We start from the raw sequence: 18050 nt of genomic DNA, 5'->3' as shown, positions 1-18050 counted from the left end.
GAAAAGAGGTCAGTGCCTCTGACTAAATAGTCAAGTATTGCAAATTTAAAAAAATTCTTGTGGCACACTGGTTGAAAATTACTGATCTATATACAGCAATCCATTTAAAATGGATAGGCATTTACATTTTAATATAGTCTAAAAAATACTACACTTTTACTCCCATACCTATGCTTTATGTTTTTGATGTCATATTTCAGATCTTTTCATTTTGTGTATCTCCTAACTACTCGTCGAAATTTGAGTTCAATTTGGTACTTTTGCCTTTTGACTGTTTGAACTTTTTAAATGTCTGACTTGCTGCTTTTGTTAAATATTTGTCATTGCCTATGATTTTTTCCTTTGTCATATTTCCTTATTTCTGGATATGGCCTTTCCTTCCCTTACCATTTCTTATAAAGCTGCTTTAATGGTGATGAACTCCTTCAGTTTTTGCTTGTTCAGGAAACTCTTTATCTTTTCCTTCAATTCTGAATGATATCCTTGGCAGTTAAATTATTTTAGGCTGTAGGTTCTATAAAGATCCATGATTCTCTGCAGAACATAAACCTCAAACCCCACAAATTTTTCTTACAGTCATAATAGCTAAAGCAATTCTGCCCAGTCTTCTTATGATGACATTAAAAGTAGCTGAAAATATTCTTAGCAAGAAATGCAATTCTAACAGCACACTAATGTAGACACATTTTTTAAAAAGGGAGCATACAATACAGAGTGCAAACAAAAGCTTCACAAAAGTATGTCAAGAGTGAGAAGCACTGCCAAGCTGGTGTGGCTCAGTGGTTGAGCGTCGAACCATGAACCAGGAGGTCATAGTTCAATTCCCAGTTAGGGCACATGCCTGGGTTGCAGACTCATTCCCCAGTTTGGGGCATGCAGGAGGCAGCCAGTTGATGATTCTCTCTTATCATTGATGTTTCTATTTCTCTCTTCCTCTCCCTTCCTCTCTGTGAAGTCAATAAAAACATAATTTTTTAAAAAGAGTGAGAAGCACCAATGTGTTCGAGAAACATGTTTAATTTACTCTCTTTGGCTGACGTGAAGATATCTGTACACACCGGTGCCAATTACTGCAACGCCAAGAACTACAAGAAACCAGAAAACAAGTGACATGTAACTCTAAAAACAGATACCAAGGTTCCCATCCAGCAGAAGAAATTTATGTTGTTTACATTTCAGTGGGGAAAAATATTATTTTATTAAGTGCATATACATTCATATTCTATCTAGACTCTTCACTGTCTAAATGCAATTCCCTGGAATCACTTAGAGTCCGCAGTAAGTCAGACAAGAGTTCTTGCTTAATTTAGAATATTAATCAAGTCATATCTGGGATAAAAACTCATATTACTAATCATATAAAAATAAAGATTTGCTATTTAGGGTTTGTTATTAAGTGAAAATAGGGAATATAGAAAAATACACAATCACCAGAATAAAGTAGTATATTCCATATAGACTGGTTTACTTAATTTGAAGCTATAAAAACTGTAGAAACCGGGAGATCATTTTTAAAAATGCACTTTTCCGCAGTACTATTTTAAGTGGTAATCCAGCTTTGAGACACTTACTTGCTGAAGAACAATCAGAGCAATGAGTCCTTCACCTAGAAATAAATAAAACCAGTTTGAAGATAATTGAGCATCTGGGAGTCTCCAATAGTTGATACATTTAAATTTCGGTCAGACCATCTACAAACTACATCAAAGAAAATGTTTATCAGTCTAGTTCAGTGTGACTGCTGATGCATCCAGCTCCTTTTGATCACAGAGCCTTCTAATTTGAGCGCAGGATTAGGGCCCAACAATGTTTTGTGTTGTAGCTACCATTTATTTAGTAAAGGTTGTTATTAGAATAATTAGAATTCATTATATTAGAGAAAATTTGTTGTAAAAACATGGTATCTCATTATAGTTGGTTTAGTTCCATAGTTAGTCTACCATTTCTTATGATATTATTAGGGATTGAATTTATATATTTTTTCACCAAAAGTTGGTCTGTGGAATAAATCATAATGAAGCTATCTTATTCTGTCAAACAGATGTTATCTGCAGTCTTCACAAATAATACTTCATCTTATCATCAACCCCTCTTTATATCTTTCTTCAAAGGAACAGTAAAATATAGTCATAATTACTAAGGAGATTCTAAGGATGTAAATGAAATACCAGGGCACATGGATAAAAATTATGCTTAGAAACTTAAACATACATTTTTTACTATCCAGAGAGCAATAAATAATACTACCACATCTTAATTCTTGGTACTGTTAGTAGTATCTCTGCTTCTAAGCTGCCACAGTTTTTATTAAATTACTGTAGAGCAAAACATACAATATTAAGTTTTCTTGTACTCTTCATTTTTATAAAAAATTATCAAGTGCTTAACATCTTAAGATGGCAATGGATTTACTGATACAATGAGTTAGTAGTACTGTTAGTAGTATCTCTGCTTCTAAGCTGCCACAGTTTCTATTAAATTACTGTAGAGCAAAACATACAATATTAAGTTTTCTTGTACTCTTCATTTTTATAAAAAAATTATCAAGTGCTTAACATCTTAAGATGGCAATGGATTTACTGATAGTTGACCACAATGTTCAGGGGAAAACATAACAAGCCTAAGGTGCATTTCATGAAAAGGTTAACCTTACTAAACACATCTAATGTAAATAAAACCAATATTTTTTTCATTTTACTCATCTAGAAATATTTATATTCCATTAATGGTACAACTATACTTTATCAGATACTTTAACATACGTTGTGTGAACCCTGTGAGCCTGCATAAAGTGTGATGCACCAGCCGGTTGTAGAAAAAAACAAACCCAACTTATAGTATTTAGAGCTTGGATATACAGGTCTGAATAGGAAGAAATTAATCTATAAATTACCATCACAAAATAACACTATCATATAAAAAGCAAGTTATGTTCTATAAATTTTAACCTACATATAAACATAGCAATTGAAAAAGTGACCTCACCCTATAGGAATCCTAATTTGAGGCATCTTTTAAAAACTGTATTAACTACATGTGTCTACATACTACTGCTCACATTTGTCATAGTATCTGCAACATTGAAATAAGTACTAATGTCAATTATCACTCATTTGAGACAGATCGTTCCTTCTTTAACTATAGATAATTGAAATATGCTATTTTCATGTAGAACTCTAAGGCCACATAATGAAGAGTCATCAATAGTCAAAATAATACCATATTCCTTATTGCCTTTAGATGGTGGTTTACTAGTTTGAGTGGAATGTTCTAGGAAAAAAAAAAAAGGAAGTTAAAAAAGTAAAGACAATAAAACCTTTGTAAAAAAACAAAAAACTCATACAATTTTATTTTTCTTTTATAAGTCACCTTACTGGTTTGTTTTTTTTTCATTAAAAGTAGTATAAAGTATTATAAATGTATATGTCATCAGCATTCTTCTTCCTATCCCTTAATATTTCCCATAACAATATTCTTGGTAGAGCAAACAAATTTATCATTAGTATTTTGTTAAAATTAGTTATGACAGGGTTCTGCCCTGCGGCTTCCCACTGTCAGGCCAGGCGATGGTGTTTCAGACAAAGAAACAGAACCACAGAGCCCTGCTGCCACTTGGACTCCCAAAACTCGCCCCCTGTTGCCCTTGGAGTTGGGTCCAGGAGTATAGTATCTGTAAACCAAGAGCTGTTGCAGTAGAATCCCTGTATCCCTCTGTGACTGAACCCTAAGAGGGTTGCTTGAGATGGGCACCCAAAGCGTCAGGGGTTGCCACTGTGCTGAAGGCAAAACAAACCCCACCCCCAAGCAGCACAGCTGAACTGTCTTATAGAAGCCATGGAGGTTCAAGACTGGGAGAGCAAAGAGGTAAAAATCTTGTGATTCAGCACCATCTACTGGGGGGAGAAGAGGGTCCCAATATAAGGTGACAGCAGAAGATTTGACTTTGGGTGATGGGTACATGGTGCAATAAACAGAGCTTGTAACATAGAAACCCACACCTGAAACCTATATGTCCATGTTGATAAATAAAAAAATAATATTAACCTGTGGATTCAATGTGACCCTACTTAAAATTAAAACATAGGATGGCTTAATTAATGATTTAGAATCTCATCTGCAATTAAAGGAAATTGCAACATAATAAAGGCCATTTACAGAAAATCCTCTATACCAGTGGCTCTCAACCTTCCTAATGCCACGACCCTTTAATACAGTTGCTCATGTTGCTCTCCAATTTCATTGTACATATTGAACATAATTAAAGCATAGTGATTAATCACAAAAACAATATGTAATTATATGTGTGTTTTCCAATGGTCTTAGGCAACCCCTGTGAAAGGGTCATTTGACCCCAAAGGGGTCGCAACCCACAGGTTGAGAACCGCTGCTAAGTGAACAGACAGAAGTGATTCCACTTCAGTGAGGTGCCTCGAATAGTCAAATTCACAGACAGAATATTAAGTAGTGCTTATCAGGCCTGGGGGAGGGTGAATAGAGGGTTAATGGATGTACTGTTTCCGTTTGAGATGATGAAAAAGTTTTGGAGACACAGTAGTAATGGTTGCACAACAATGTGAATGTACTTAATACCATCGAAATGTACCTGTAAGTGGTTAAAATGGTAAAAAAATAAAATAAAGTAAAATAAAAGTTGTTCTACAAAAATGAACAGAGTCCAAACATTTCTGAAACTGTTCTGACAGATATTGTAACATAAGAGTACTACAGTGAGAAAACATGATTTGGTACTGGCAAAGGCATGGGCAGAATTCAAGGGAACAGAGACAACTAGAACACTAATGAATTCAATGTATGACAAACCTGGCACTTCAAACAGTAGGAGAGCAGACAAAACATGAGAGTGGGTGGAGTGTAAAGGAACCCTATCAGTCCATGTACCATAATGAATTTCAGATGTACCAACAATTTAATGCAAAGAATGCAATCAGAACACATGGTTGAAGTGTTTGTAATTTGAGTGTGGGGAAGTCCTATAGCTCTTACAATAAAAACACAACACTCACAGCCCTTGGAGGAGAAAAGATCAATAAATCCAACTTAATGTAAAACTTCTGCACATATGAATGACCACTGATAGGAAAATAGTTAAATAAAATTTGGCATATATCAAAGTAATCACCCAAAGGATAGGAGTACATCTAAACACACCCCCAATCTAAGACAGTACGTGTAAAACATGCAAATTTTAGAAAAATATAAACAGCATGATGCCATTTCTGGATAAGAAAAAAGAAAAAAATACCAAAATATGTATAATTGCACATATAAGGATATTGGTGTATAGAAATAGATGAAAAGACACCTAACCTATTATGTGATTAACTCAGGTAATGAATTAGAAAAAGAGGAAACTATCTTTTACTCTGTATACTTTTGTAATATTTGAAATTCTCCAAATTGAGCTGTATGCTACTTATGCAATGAAAATGTACAAAAGCGCAATATATATCAAACTGTATATATATTGGCTATTAACAACCAAAGGACATGTATGCATGCATATTATCATAACCAATGGATACAGACACTGGGGTGGTGGGGGCTTGCCTGGGGTGGGAATGACTAGGGTAGGGGGTGGGGAGATCAATTGGGGAAAAAGAAGACATATGTAAAACTTTAGACAATAAAAGAATTTTTAAAAAGTGGCTATTAAAAATACGGCAATGAAAAGAAACCTAGAAAGTAATGTTCACTTCACTTCAAAAAGAATTTAATTTATAATGAGTTCTGATAAATTAATAAGAAAATATTTTAGAACATAAATAAATATAGACCAAAAAAGTTTCATTTCATTGATTAATTAAAGAAATGCAAATCGATACATGGCATCATTTTTTTCCCCATCACCTTATGAATTTCTTAAGAATATAAGTAAGATAAAGAATTACCGAACCTAGAAAACTTGACTCTGGAGGCGTGGCTGGATTAATAGGATTGACATCTGGAAAGATAAATTTGATTCTATTCACCAGATTTATCAGTATAAAATTAATCATTTAATTTGATTTTTTATTATTTTAAAAGATTATATCTCAAAATGAAAAATATACTTACTTTCTAAACTTTGCAATTCTACCTCTGGGAAGTCACCTAAATACATAAAAATGTTTGCATAAGAATGTTTACTGTAGCTTTGTATTTTGTAATATAAAATCTTAGAAGTTTAATAATAAATCATAAAAAATAACATCTTCAAAGTAAACCTATATATCTTTTAAAAAATTAACATCCAAGTAATATCATAATACATAATTTTTAAATTTTCTTCTTTTTCACTTAACATTTCAAGGACATTTTTTCATATTTGCACAATTACATCTACCTTATCACCATTGTATGTTGCTAGTATTCCATTTTTGTAAAGTCTTTCTGTAACTGGTGATAAAAGTAATTGAGAGTTTTTGATATTTAAGATTCCTGCTGTTTATGTTCTTCATAAAATTTCCTCATATTTAATTATCTCACATTTGAGTCACTAAATTGTATCACTGTTTTGAAATCCTTTGTAAATTTTTATGGTCGACTCCATCAAAAGAGCATATCCGCAAACCTGGTATCCCACTGTGCGTTTACCCAGTAGGACTCTAAGAGTAAACACGATGGGTCAATGAATATAAACTTCACATGCAATTTTAATGTACCAGTCCACCAAAAAAACACACACCTCTTTCTCGCTGAAACCTCACAACACTCAAACTAAGATCCTCAAGGAGGCTACCAGTTATACAGGAGTTATAAAAAGGTATTCTAGTTACCATGTTAGCATGCATAATTCCCCTGAATCCTTTAAAATATTAAAACAGGAGATATAGAAACAAATTAGAAGCCAGTAATAGAATTTGTTTGAGTTAAACACCCTCATTAAATGACAGGAAACTAAACCAACCCCATAGAAATAATGTAATTGAGTAATCAGAGCCAAACTAGGACTCTGAGCAAGATCAGCCCAAGATAATACTCTTCACACTATGGTAGTTTCCCTGCATCCATGGGGGATATGTCCCAAGACCCCCAGTCAATGCTTGGAATTACAGATACTACCAGACCCTATATACATATTTACTAGAGGCCTGATGCACAAAATTCATGCAAGAGTAGGCCTTCCCAGCCAAGGTGGCTGCTTGGATCCCCCTCGCAGCCGGTCGGCTGCCTCGATCCCAGGGCTATAGCCTCGGCTTCTTCCAGAAGGTCATCCGGTCTAATTAGCATATTATGCTTTTATTATTATAGATGTATATTATGTTAGCCCCTACACATACATAACTATAATAACGTTTAATTTATAAATTAGGCACAGTGAGAGATTAACAACAATAACTAATAATAAAATAAAAGAAATATAACAGTATCCTATATAATAAAAGCCTAAATGCTAAGTGTCCAGTCAGCCATTCAACCAATCAAACTGCAATATGTTAATGATATGCTAAGGCCACTCAACCACTCGCTATGACATGCACTGACCACCAGGTAGGTGGTAGACAGTCAACCAGTCGACCAGTTGCTATGATGTGCACTGACCACCAGGGGGAAGATGCTCCAACCAGTAGGTTAGCTTGCTGCTGGGGTCCAGCCAATCAGGACTGAGCATGGCAGGTCAGACAGGCCCTGGAGCCCTCCTGCAGTCCCCTCCTTGCTGGCCAACCTCTCACATCTCTCCGCAGCCCCGATCGTGCACTGGTGGAGTCCCTCAGCCTGGCCTGTGCCATCTCGCAATCTGGGGCCCCTTGGGGGATGTCAGAGATCCAGTTTTGGCCCAATTCCGCAGGCCAGGCCGAGGGACCCCACCGGTGCACGAATTCGTGCACTGGGCCTCTAGTCTTATAATAAAAGTTACGTGAATGTGGTCTCTCATTTTCAAAATATATCATTGTACCCTCCCTTCTGCCTAAAGTAATGAGATGAAGTGAGTTGGATACAGTGAACCAAGGGATGATTCACATCCCAGGTGGGACAGAGTGGGCTCGCATGAAATTCCATCATGCTAATCAGAATGGCGAGTATTTTAAAATGAATGAACTGTTTATTCTGGGAATTTTCACTTTAATATTTTGGACCACAGTTGCAGGTAACTAAAATAGCAGAAAGCAAAAACCACAGATAAATGGTGACTGCTGTAGTCCTCTTGTTTCTACTGCAACCAATGGGTAGCTAGAGATAGCAGCATTGAAATCAGGAAGACAGCTCCTTCCACCATATGAAAATAATCCCGCAAGTCTTAAGCAGAGCAGCTGATAAGTAGTCCATGCAACAAGACCTCCATTTCACTCTGCCTTTCTGTGATGAAATTTATTTTTTGTTGTCAAAGTAAAAAAATTCCCAGTAAGAAGAAAAATCGTAATTGTATGAGGAGAGGAGAGGTGGGGGCATTAACAACATGGGTCTTGTTCTGGAGACAGCAGACATTTTGAAATTTTCCAGTTTAAGTGGGAAAATGTAAATGGTTGCAGTTCGGGAAATGAAACAGTCCCGTACTAGTAAGATACCCTGTACAGGTGTCACCAGATCACTTTTTAAATGAGTGAAACAGCGAAGTTGATGACACATAAAAAAGACACATTAAAGAAACAGAATCCACAGACCTTCCAATTCCCGAATACTGACTGGAGTGATGCTGTAAATCTATGAGTTTCCTTTAAGAGCTGCCTACATGACAGGCGCTGTGCTAAGTGCTTTAAGTGCCTCCCATTTTACCTTTTCTATTATCCAGGAAGGAAGACATTAAATCGTTTTACATATAAGTGAGCACATTTACTAGTAAAGCTTGTTATTGCTCAAGTTTTCACACCTATTTATATTTGTGGACTATGGCAACAACTAGAATAGCTGCAAAAATGTTATTTTTCTTTTTATTATTAAAATGACGGATGACCAAATCACCAGACAGCCAAAAGATTTTTTTTAAATCCATTGCTATTTAAACAATTTAGAAAAATAAAGCAGGAAGTTACTAAGCCTGAGACATGAGAAACTGTAGGTTTTTTCCTGGGAGGAGTTGACATTGAAAAACAAAATAATGTAAACTGGATCAACCACTTGGTTATTATTTTCATTTTACGAAATGATGCCTTTCATTCTTGACTCATAATCGGTGAAATTTCCCTTACTTTAATTTATTTGAAAAAATGTTTCCTATATATTTTGACACATAAAAATACCAAATAACAGAAATTTAGGCTCATGTGTAATGTACATGATGTGTTAAGAGCCTATCAAAACATAAATTATACGTCATACCTCTGTTCCGGAAATGAACACAACACAGAGTTACATGCAAAAATTACTTGCTTCTTCGCAATTATTCTGTATCACTGATATTTAATGTCAAAGAAATAATAAAAAAGAAAAAGATACCCTTTGTACCTTGAATACATTTTGGCATTTTGGGCTCCCAATTATTGTTCACTCCACAGACAACTGTCTTGCTGCCTTCAAGGTAAAATCCCTCCAGGCACTCAACTGTAACCTCAGATTTGTAGTAATATTTTTTCCTAAGTCCAGAAATGACTCTCCCATTCTCGAGTACTGGATATTGACATTTGACCACTGAAAAGCAAAGAAATTCCAGAATGAATGGAAAAATTGTTTTAACGCAGGACAGAAACATTACTGCAAAGTAGTACTTTCTACTGGGAACAAGGAGACAAGAAATGGAAGTCAGGATATTAATTAAATAAAAGACTTTAATTCCAGGGAAACAGATATAGAGATATCTAATAACCTTTTCCCACCTTGAACAGACTCTCATGATAGATTATTGGTTTCTTATGTGTTTTTTCAATAGTGGCAAGTTTTGAAAAGGTCTGACTACCAGATACAAACTCTGGGCAAGTTCAAAAGCAACTTCTGATTCTCCTTAATTTAGGGATTTAAAAAAAAATTCATGCTGACACTGATTACAGTACGCTGCTTTTCAGAAAGTCAGGGAAGACTCTTATGAGAAGGTTATACTTGAGCTCAAGTTGAAAAGAAGCTAGCCATGCAAAGATATGAAAGGAAACGTTGGTAGGTAGCAACAACATACATGAACTGGGATATTTAAAACATAGAAAGGGTGCACGGCCGGCGTGGCTCAGTGGTTCAGCATTGACCTATGAACCAGGAGGTCACTGTTTGATTTCCGGTCATGGCACATGCCCAGGTTGTAGGTTCAATCCCTAGTATGGAGCGTGCAGGATGCAGCTGATCAGTGATTCACTCTCGTTATTGATGTTTCTATCTCTCTCTCTCCCTCTTCCTTCCTCTCTGAAATCAATACAAATATTTCTTAAGTTTCAACTGCTAATAGATTATTGCTAGTAAATAGACATGGAATTTAGTACTGCACATTTAGTAATTGTCTAAAACTTCAGTCTTTCCTATTTTCCAAAAAGATAATCATGCCATAAGTGAATAAAGTCTATTTCATTTCTTTATTCCCATTATGTTTGCCTGTTTCCATATGTTGAATTATTGTACTGGTGAGGCCCTTCAATACAATGCTGAATAGAGTGGTGAGAATAGACATCCTTGTATTGTTTCAATGTTAGAGAGAAATAAATTACTCTATGACAATAAGTATAATGTTAGCTGTGAGATTCATGTAGGTGATTTTCACCAGGTCCTGTATTATCAGATAACACTTTATTTTTAAGCCAGTGTGTGTTTTGTGGTGCTTTCAAGCAATAAAGTCATAATCCATGCAATACACAGTAATTTACAAGGTATACAGTGAAATACCAAGAACAGGTGGGGCGAAGGGTAGGGAACACTACAACTAGAGCTATTTTTTTAATTTGACCTATTCTTAATTAATTTAGAAACCAATTTAACAGGAGGAACAAGAACATATGACTGTTTTGTTTACTTTTTAGTAAAGTAATTTGAAAGAAAGAAATGGAAAGATTATTACCTTTACACTCAGGAGGGTTACTACTCCATTGGTTTCGCCCAGAACAAACAAGCCTGCTCTCTCCAACAAGGGAATATTCATCTGGCCCATCTGAAGGCTTACAACTGTAAGTGACTACTTCACTATATTCAAATGTATCCTTGTGGCTATTGCTGAATTCTCCATTTGGTATTTGTTGAGGTGGTTGACACAAAATCCCTTAAAAAGAGGGCAGGAAAGGCAAAAGAAAAGGTAAAAGATTAAGACAGCATTAGTAATGTCGTCAGAACTTCTTCAATAACTTCATTAACATATGAGTTCTATAATCGAGTTGCATACCCAATATCCATTTGGAACAAAATTTCTATGAAAAAATGTAATATCTTTTTCATCCTTAAGAATATGTAGTGCAATCTGCCAAAGGTACAAATGTTGTGTTAATGCAACAGCCCGATCTTGAGGTCTATATTTAAGCCACATATTGATGAGTGTGCAAACACATAAAATAATGCCACTATTCTCACTTTTTGAAAATTTTGGTTTTCCTTTAAAAAATATGGTGTATATATTAATGTGTATTGTGCTCACGGTTCTCAATAATGAATTCATAAATAATTATTTTTAAAACTTTTCAGGGTTAATTCCAATATAATGGAATAGCAATAGCCATATCCCACCTGAAGAAAAGCTATGTGGGGGTCTTTTTAAAAGTTAAAAGCATGAAGTCAAGCCAAGGCCAAAAGTTTGAGAACTACTGCTCTAAATTCTAAAGAGAGAATATACTTACTTTCACACTGTGGGGGACTATCACTCCATTCCACATTATTTCCAGAAACTTCACAATATAGATTTTTTGTTCCAAGTAAGTAATAACTAAATGAGAATGGAAAAAAAAATACTGTTTTCTTTCTCAGTTAAGAAGAAATACATAATTACAAAGAAAAACTTTATGTGGTTGTTTCTCTGCACTTCAGTGGGCTTGTGGGAGAAGTTTCTTAAACATGGTAAACAAACCTGCAACTTAATGAAAGAGATTCTGCATTTGAACACACATTGGTCCGGAGAAAAATGTCTACAAAGTCTGTCAGGCCTGAGAGTCTGGCCTCTTTTCTGTCTTCAGGAGGCACATCAACATTCACTTCTCCGAACTTGCTCATGCCATTCGGCTCAGTCATACACCAACTGAGCAGAGAGATCTGGCCCTAGCGCTTACCCGCCTGGATTCCAGTCCCAGCTCCAAGACTGGCTTGTTATTTGAGCTTCATGTTTCTATTTCTCAGATTCCTTATCTATGAAAACAGTATAAAGCTCCTGGGGTTCTTTAGAGTAGTAGATAAATTAGCATCTGAGACATAGTAAGTACTATGTAAGTTTTAGGTATGATGAATCGGAGTGTCTTCCCAGTAGAAGCTCAGGAGAACTCCTTGATGGAATAGCTCATGATTTAAAGTCACAGAACTCTCTCTTCTTTCTGGACTCTCCTTGTGAGTAAGTTGACTTCTTTGGTTCTCCTTTACTACTTTCCTTTGACACCTTTCGGTATATATTGTGCTTCTCAATAAGGCTAACACTTCTTTGAGAATAATCTATGTTTTAACCTCCACAAGGTGCCAAGCAGGCTCTCTCTCTATGTAGACTGCATATTCGCACTTGATCAAATTAAAATAGAATCAGTAAAACAGCCTGTACAAGCATCCAGCTGACTTTCCCCACAGCCTCATTCATTGATCCTATATTATAATCTATTAGGAAAGGATTCTGGGATGACGCTGGGTAGGAAGCTTCAAGAACCGCTCTCCCCATTTGGACAACCATTTCTACTAGAATCTGCCTAATGTCACTGTTTTGAAACTCTGGAGTTTGTTGAAGGCTTGCAACTTCCAGAAAAGACTTGGGCAGGTAAATTGCACTAAAATTGGTCAATTTCTGCTCTTAGCCCAGTGGCAGCTGCCCATGCTACTCCCATAGCACGCAGCTGTGCTCCTGAAGCAGTTTATCAGCAGACTGAAGGAGCCAGCTTGGGGTAAAAGGCCTGTGTTCTCCAAATATCAGGGGTGCCTGCTTTTATCACTGACTGATCTTTCTGGTCACAGAGAAGCAGACATAGACGTAGGCAGCCATTGTTGTCATATCCTGCTTTTCCAATGTGTAAGCTTTTTCTTGCTGACTGAGGAGAATTCCAGTGATTTCTTCTTCATTTCTTGTGATTTCCCCCTCCAGAAGCCAGATATTAAAATCTGGGACATTTAAAAACAACTACAGCCCTAACTGGTTTGGCTCAATGGACAGAGCATCGGCCTGCGGACTCAAGGATCCCAGGTTCGATTCTGATCAAGGGCATGTACCTTGGTTGCAGGCACATACCCAGTAGGGAGTGTGCAGGAGGCAGCTGGTTGATGTTTTCACTCACTGATGTATCCTCTCATTGATGTATCTAACTCTCTATTCCTCTCCCTTCCTCTCTGTAAGAAATCAATAAAATATATTTTAAAAAATAAATTAATTTAAACAAAAATAAAAAAACAACTGCATATGTGAGGAAAATTAGGAAGTGATTATGCATGTGCTGAGAAAGGCTCAGAAAAAATCTGAGAAAACATTTAGTTTACCTGTCAGGCCGATCATCAGCACAAAGTAACCCTACAAAAGTCCAAAAACAAAAACAATTATATATATATATAAAACACCTATAAAAGGATGGCAATCTGATTCCCATACTTTCTCCATTATTAGATTCAAATGTTCAGTTCAACAACAACAACAAAAATCACAATGCATACAAAGAAACAAGAGAATATGACCCATTCAAAGAAAAAGTAAATCAATAAAAAGTATCCCTGAAAAAAAAACAAAAACACCTTGAGAAAAGTTCTACTAGACAAAGACTTTAAAACAGCTGTCTTTAAAAGAAAATCTGGTGGCAAGTCGTTGGTTTTTAGTTTTGCTGTTCTCTTTTCCTTCGTGAAGTGGCAGACACAGAAAGGCAGATCTTTCTGAGTACTCTGATGGGCAAGGCTAGCACTCTCAAGTTTGAGCCCAATGACACCTTTGAGGATGTCAAAGCTAAAATTTAAGACAAGGAGGGCATCTTTCCAGGAAAACAGCACCTGCTTTTGGGGGCATGTTTAGAGGAAGACCCCATTCTGTCAGACTGTAATATTCAGAAACAGCCCGCCCTGCACCTGGTGCTTTGCCTGTGGGGTGGAATCTATGAACCTTTTCTTCCAACTCCCCTGAAATACAGTGGCTATATGACCCAAATGTTATGCTTGCCTGCAACCCAGTGCTATCAACTGCTTTAAGAAGAAATGTGAACACACCAAAAATCTGTGACTCAAGGAGATGCTCAAAAGAGGCCTTTCCACTTGGTCCTACAGAGGAAGGAAGCCTTCAGAACTTATTCTATGAGAACAGCATTACTGTGATGCCAACAACAGAAAAAGACACTACAAGAAAAGAAAGCTACAGAATAGTATCCATTATGAACCTTGATGCAAAAATCTGCAACTAATTACAGAAAACAGAAATCAGAAAGATTATCCACCATGCACAAGTGAGATTTATTCCCAGAATGCAAGGGTGGCTCAACATATGCAAATCCATCTATGTAATCTGCCATATCAACAGAATGAAGGGTAAATCCACTTGATCATTTCAATTGAGCATTTGTCAGGACACAACATTCTTGCATAATAAATACTCAACAAACCAAGAAGAGAAGGTAAGTACCTTAAGATAATACATACCATAGATGAAATACCTACAGCAAACATCCTATTCAGTGGTTTAAATCCAAAAGCTTTTCTTCTAAGATCAGGAATAACGCAAGAATGCCCACTTTTACCATGTCTATTCCACATAGTACTGGAAGTTTAGTCAGAGAAACTAGACAAGAACTAAAAGGCAACCCAGTCCTAACTGGTTTGGCTCAGTTGATAGAGTGTCGGCCTGCGGACTGAAAGGTCCCAGGTTCGATTCTGGTCAAGGGCATGTACCTTGGTTGTGGGCACATCCCCAGAGGGGGCTGTGCAGGAGGCAGCTGATCGATGTCTCTCTCAACAATGTTTCTAACTTTCTATCCCTCTCCCTTCCTCTCTGTAAAAAATCAATAAAATATATTTTTTAAAAAGGCAGCTCAATGGGTTATGAAGATATAAAATTATCACTGTTTGCAAATAATAAAATCTTATATGTAGAAAACCCACCTTAAGTGGTTTGGCTCAGTGGACCAAGTGTCAGCCTGCAAACCAAAGGATCCCGGGTTCATTTCTGGTCAAGGGCACATACCTTGGTTGGAGGCTGATGCCTGGCCCAGGCCCTGGTCAGGGCTCCTGCAGGAGGCAACCAATTGATGTATTTCTCTCACATTGATATTTCTATATTTCTCTTTATCTTTTCCTCTCTCTTCCACTCTCCCTAAAAAATCAATGGAAAAATATCCTCAGGTGAGGTTTAAAAAAAAGAGAGAGAGAAAATCCTAAAGACTGTGTGTGCTTGCATGCACGCACACGCGAACACACACACACACACACACACACGCACAGCTATTAGAACAAATTAATTAATGCAGCAAAGTAGCAGAATACAAAGTCAATACCAAAAATCAGTTGCTTTTTTATAGTGTATTACATTTACCCTGTAAATGCACATTTTTATAAATGTCTAAATATATGCTACTAGAGGCCTGGTGCACGAAATTCATGCAAGGGGCTTGGCCCTCACAGCCCCTGCTGCTGCCTTGGTTCTTGCAGCTCCAGCATCATCCAGAAGGTTGTCCAGTTGGTCGTCCAGAAGGTCATTTAGCGGGTCAATTAGCATATTAGCTTTTTATTACATAGGATTAAAAGGGTCCAAGAGAAAAAAGGCTACTACTATTAAGTGTGCAGTACTTGTTTTTGAGACCTTCACTCCGTTATAGCTGCCTCAAAACTCATGTTTTCCAACAAAAGGATTTTGATCAATATTATGTGGTCCAGGCTAACCAGTTCAATGCTCACCAGGTAACACTTTACAGAGTTATCTCCATGAACAATATCTTTGGTGGGTAAACCTACCTACCAATTCTATAAGCCCTCCTTCAACTCTAAGTGTTGGCCATTTTAAATAGGATATAATTTGTTGTTAAAGTAATGTCATCAAGATTACTACAAGTTAATGCTAATGATAGGCTTATTCTTGCATGTAGTATTATAAAAGTTTCCTTTCCTTCACTTTCAATTTCTATTCATTACACATTTCTCAGTCTGCATAAAAAGACCTAGAGTTGATTGGCTGGAAGTACAACTTGTCACACAGAAAGCAAGAACTGAACATTATGGGAATGCTGAAGAAGAGAAGCAAACCGAAATAGTAACATTTACTGTATGCCTCTAAGGAGAAACTTACCCCTCATTACAAATATAGTGAGCTTGATAACCAAACTTGTTAGCTTCGTTTACATAAGATATATAGACTACTCGGCCATTGAGGGGCTCTCCTAGCTGCGGACATGTCTTTTCTAAAAGAAAAATTTCAAATGTGTTGTTATATGCCAATTTCAAAGCAAGTGAATGCAAATCAAAATTCGATACTGATCTTTTAAATGCATTTAACTATTGAAAGACCAAACTTAAGATTCACATTTACTCTGGCAAGCAATTGCCAAGAAAAAGATTCCCAGGAGATTTTCAAAGACATTATTATCTAGAATCTCCATTCCCGTGGGAAAACCATCATGGTACTTGTGGACATGTGTGACAATATCCAGAGCAATACAAATAAAAGCTGTGTGTACTTACCTGTACAAGCCTCCTGGAGAGGAGGTGCCCATGTGTTATCAGGCTGACAAACAGCAGTGGTGGGGACTAAAGGTACAATACGCTTGTATCCTAAACGACACTTAAATTCGACTCTGTCCCCAGGACCATAAGATGCTTTAGGAGGACCGGTTAACATCATGGTTTTAAATCTCATTGGATCATCACAGGCATCTGGGCATAAGAGAAAAAGAACATGACAAAGAAAAGTGTTTTATCTTTTCCATCAGCCTGGGACTGTGGTTGGGCAGCAGGTTGTTAGTACAAAATGAATGGAAAGGTCCTTGGCAAGTTTTTATTTTTTTAATTAAATTGATTCGGGTGAGTTTGATCAACATGAACATATAGGTTTCAGGTATGGGTTTCTGTGTTCTATGATATGTATATTGCACCATGTGCTCACCACCCAAAGTCAAGTCTTCTCCTGTTACCACATATTAGGACACTCCTAAACCCCCACTGCCTTCCCTCTGGAAAGCACCACACTGCTGTTTGTGTTCACGAGTTTCAGTTTTATGCCCACATATGAGTGAAATCATATGGTTCATAGCTTTTTCTGAGTGACTTATTTCACTGAGCATAATGTTCTCAAGGTCCGTCCATCTTGTTGCAAATGGTGCTATTTCATCCTCTCTTACGGCTGAATAGTATTCCCTTGTGTATAAGTACCACATCCAGTGCTCTATCACAGGACACCGCCCTGGTCCACCAAGCCCCTGCTTCCTACCCGACCCACAAAGCAAACCTCTCCCCGCCCTCGGCTCCAGTCGGCCAGCTATCTGACCCTCTCCATTGCCTCCAGAGCTCCCACCTTTCCCGTCCCTACCAGAGCACATGGGCAGCAGGAGCCCTAGGGCCACCAACAGGATGCCAGGGGAGCTCCAGAAAGAGAAGGCGCTCGCGTGGCGGAGAGGAGGTGGCCAGCGCGGCTCCGAAGATGCCATCATTTCCCAAGAGATCGGTAGGAAACCTGAGGGACAGCAGGCGTTTTTTACCTTTTTGAGAGCAGGTGTCAGACGCAACAATCCCCATTCAAAAAGTGTCATATTGCTGCTGTGCCTGGCCACAGTAGTGACGTCAGGGCCGGGCGGGGCCAATGGCAGGTGCGGGACGGGGCGGGGCGTTAGCCCCTGAGGGAATGGGGCGTGGCCTGGCCAACACCTAACCCACCTGGTGGCTGGCAGCTCAGGCTCCGCCCTCGCCCACCTGGGCTGACCCTTTACTCCCTGCCTGGAAGCACAGCCTGGGTTTGCAGGAAATGGTGGTTCACCGCTGACTTCATGAACAGTTACCATTTTCAAAGGCTGCCCAGGTGAGGCTGCTCTTCATCAAAAACAGAACTGTTTTCCTCGGAGGCTCACTAA

General features: G+C 37.6%; 1 protein-coding gene across 1 annotated transcript in view; it reads right to left on the bottom strand.

Moving 5' to 3' along the window:
- Positions 1-17630, bottom strand: part of LOC132221095 (membrane cofactor protein-like) — a 50394-nt gene extending 32764 nt beyond the window's left edge. Inside the window, exons 1-6 of the mRNA XM_059675020.1 lie at positions 17513-17630; positions 16669-16860; positions 16277-16388; positions 11679-11764; positions 10913-11110; positions 9385-9567 (exon numbers count right to left, since the gene is read on the bottom strand). Of these exons, the coding sequence (XP_059531003.1) occupies positions 9385-9567; positions 10913-11110; positions 11679-11764; positions 16277-16388; positions 16669-16860; positions 17513-17630 (889 nt within the window). The remainder of the gene's footprint in view (positions 1-9384; positions 9568-10912; positions 11111-11678; positions 11765-16276; positions 16389-16668; positions 16861-17512) is intronic.
- Positions 17631-18050: the final 420 nt, after the last annotated feature.

Source organism: Myotis daubentonii, chromosome 18 (assembly GCF_963259705.1).
Source record: "Myotis daubentonii chromosome 18, mMyoDau2.1, whole genome shotgun sequence".
Taxonomy (NCBI): Eukaryota; Metazoa; Chordata; class Mammalia; order Chiroptera; family Vespertilionidae; genus Myotis; species Myotis daubentonii.
The sequence above is the reverse complement of the archived record's forward strand: the minus strand, read 5'-3'. Positions and strand labels throughout refer to the sequence as shown.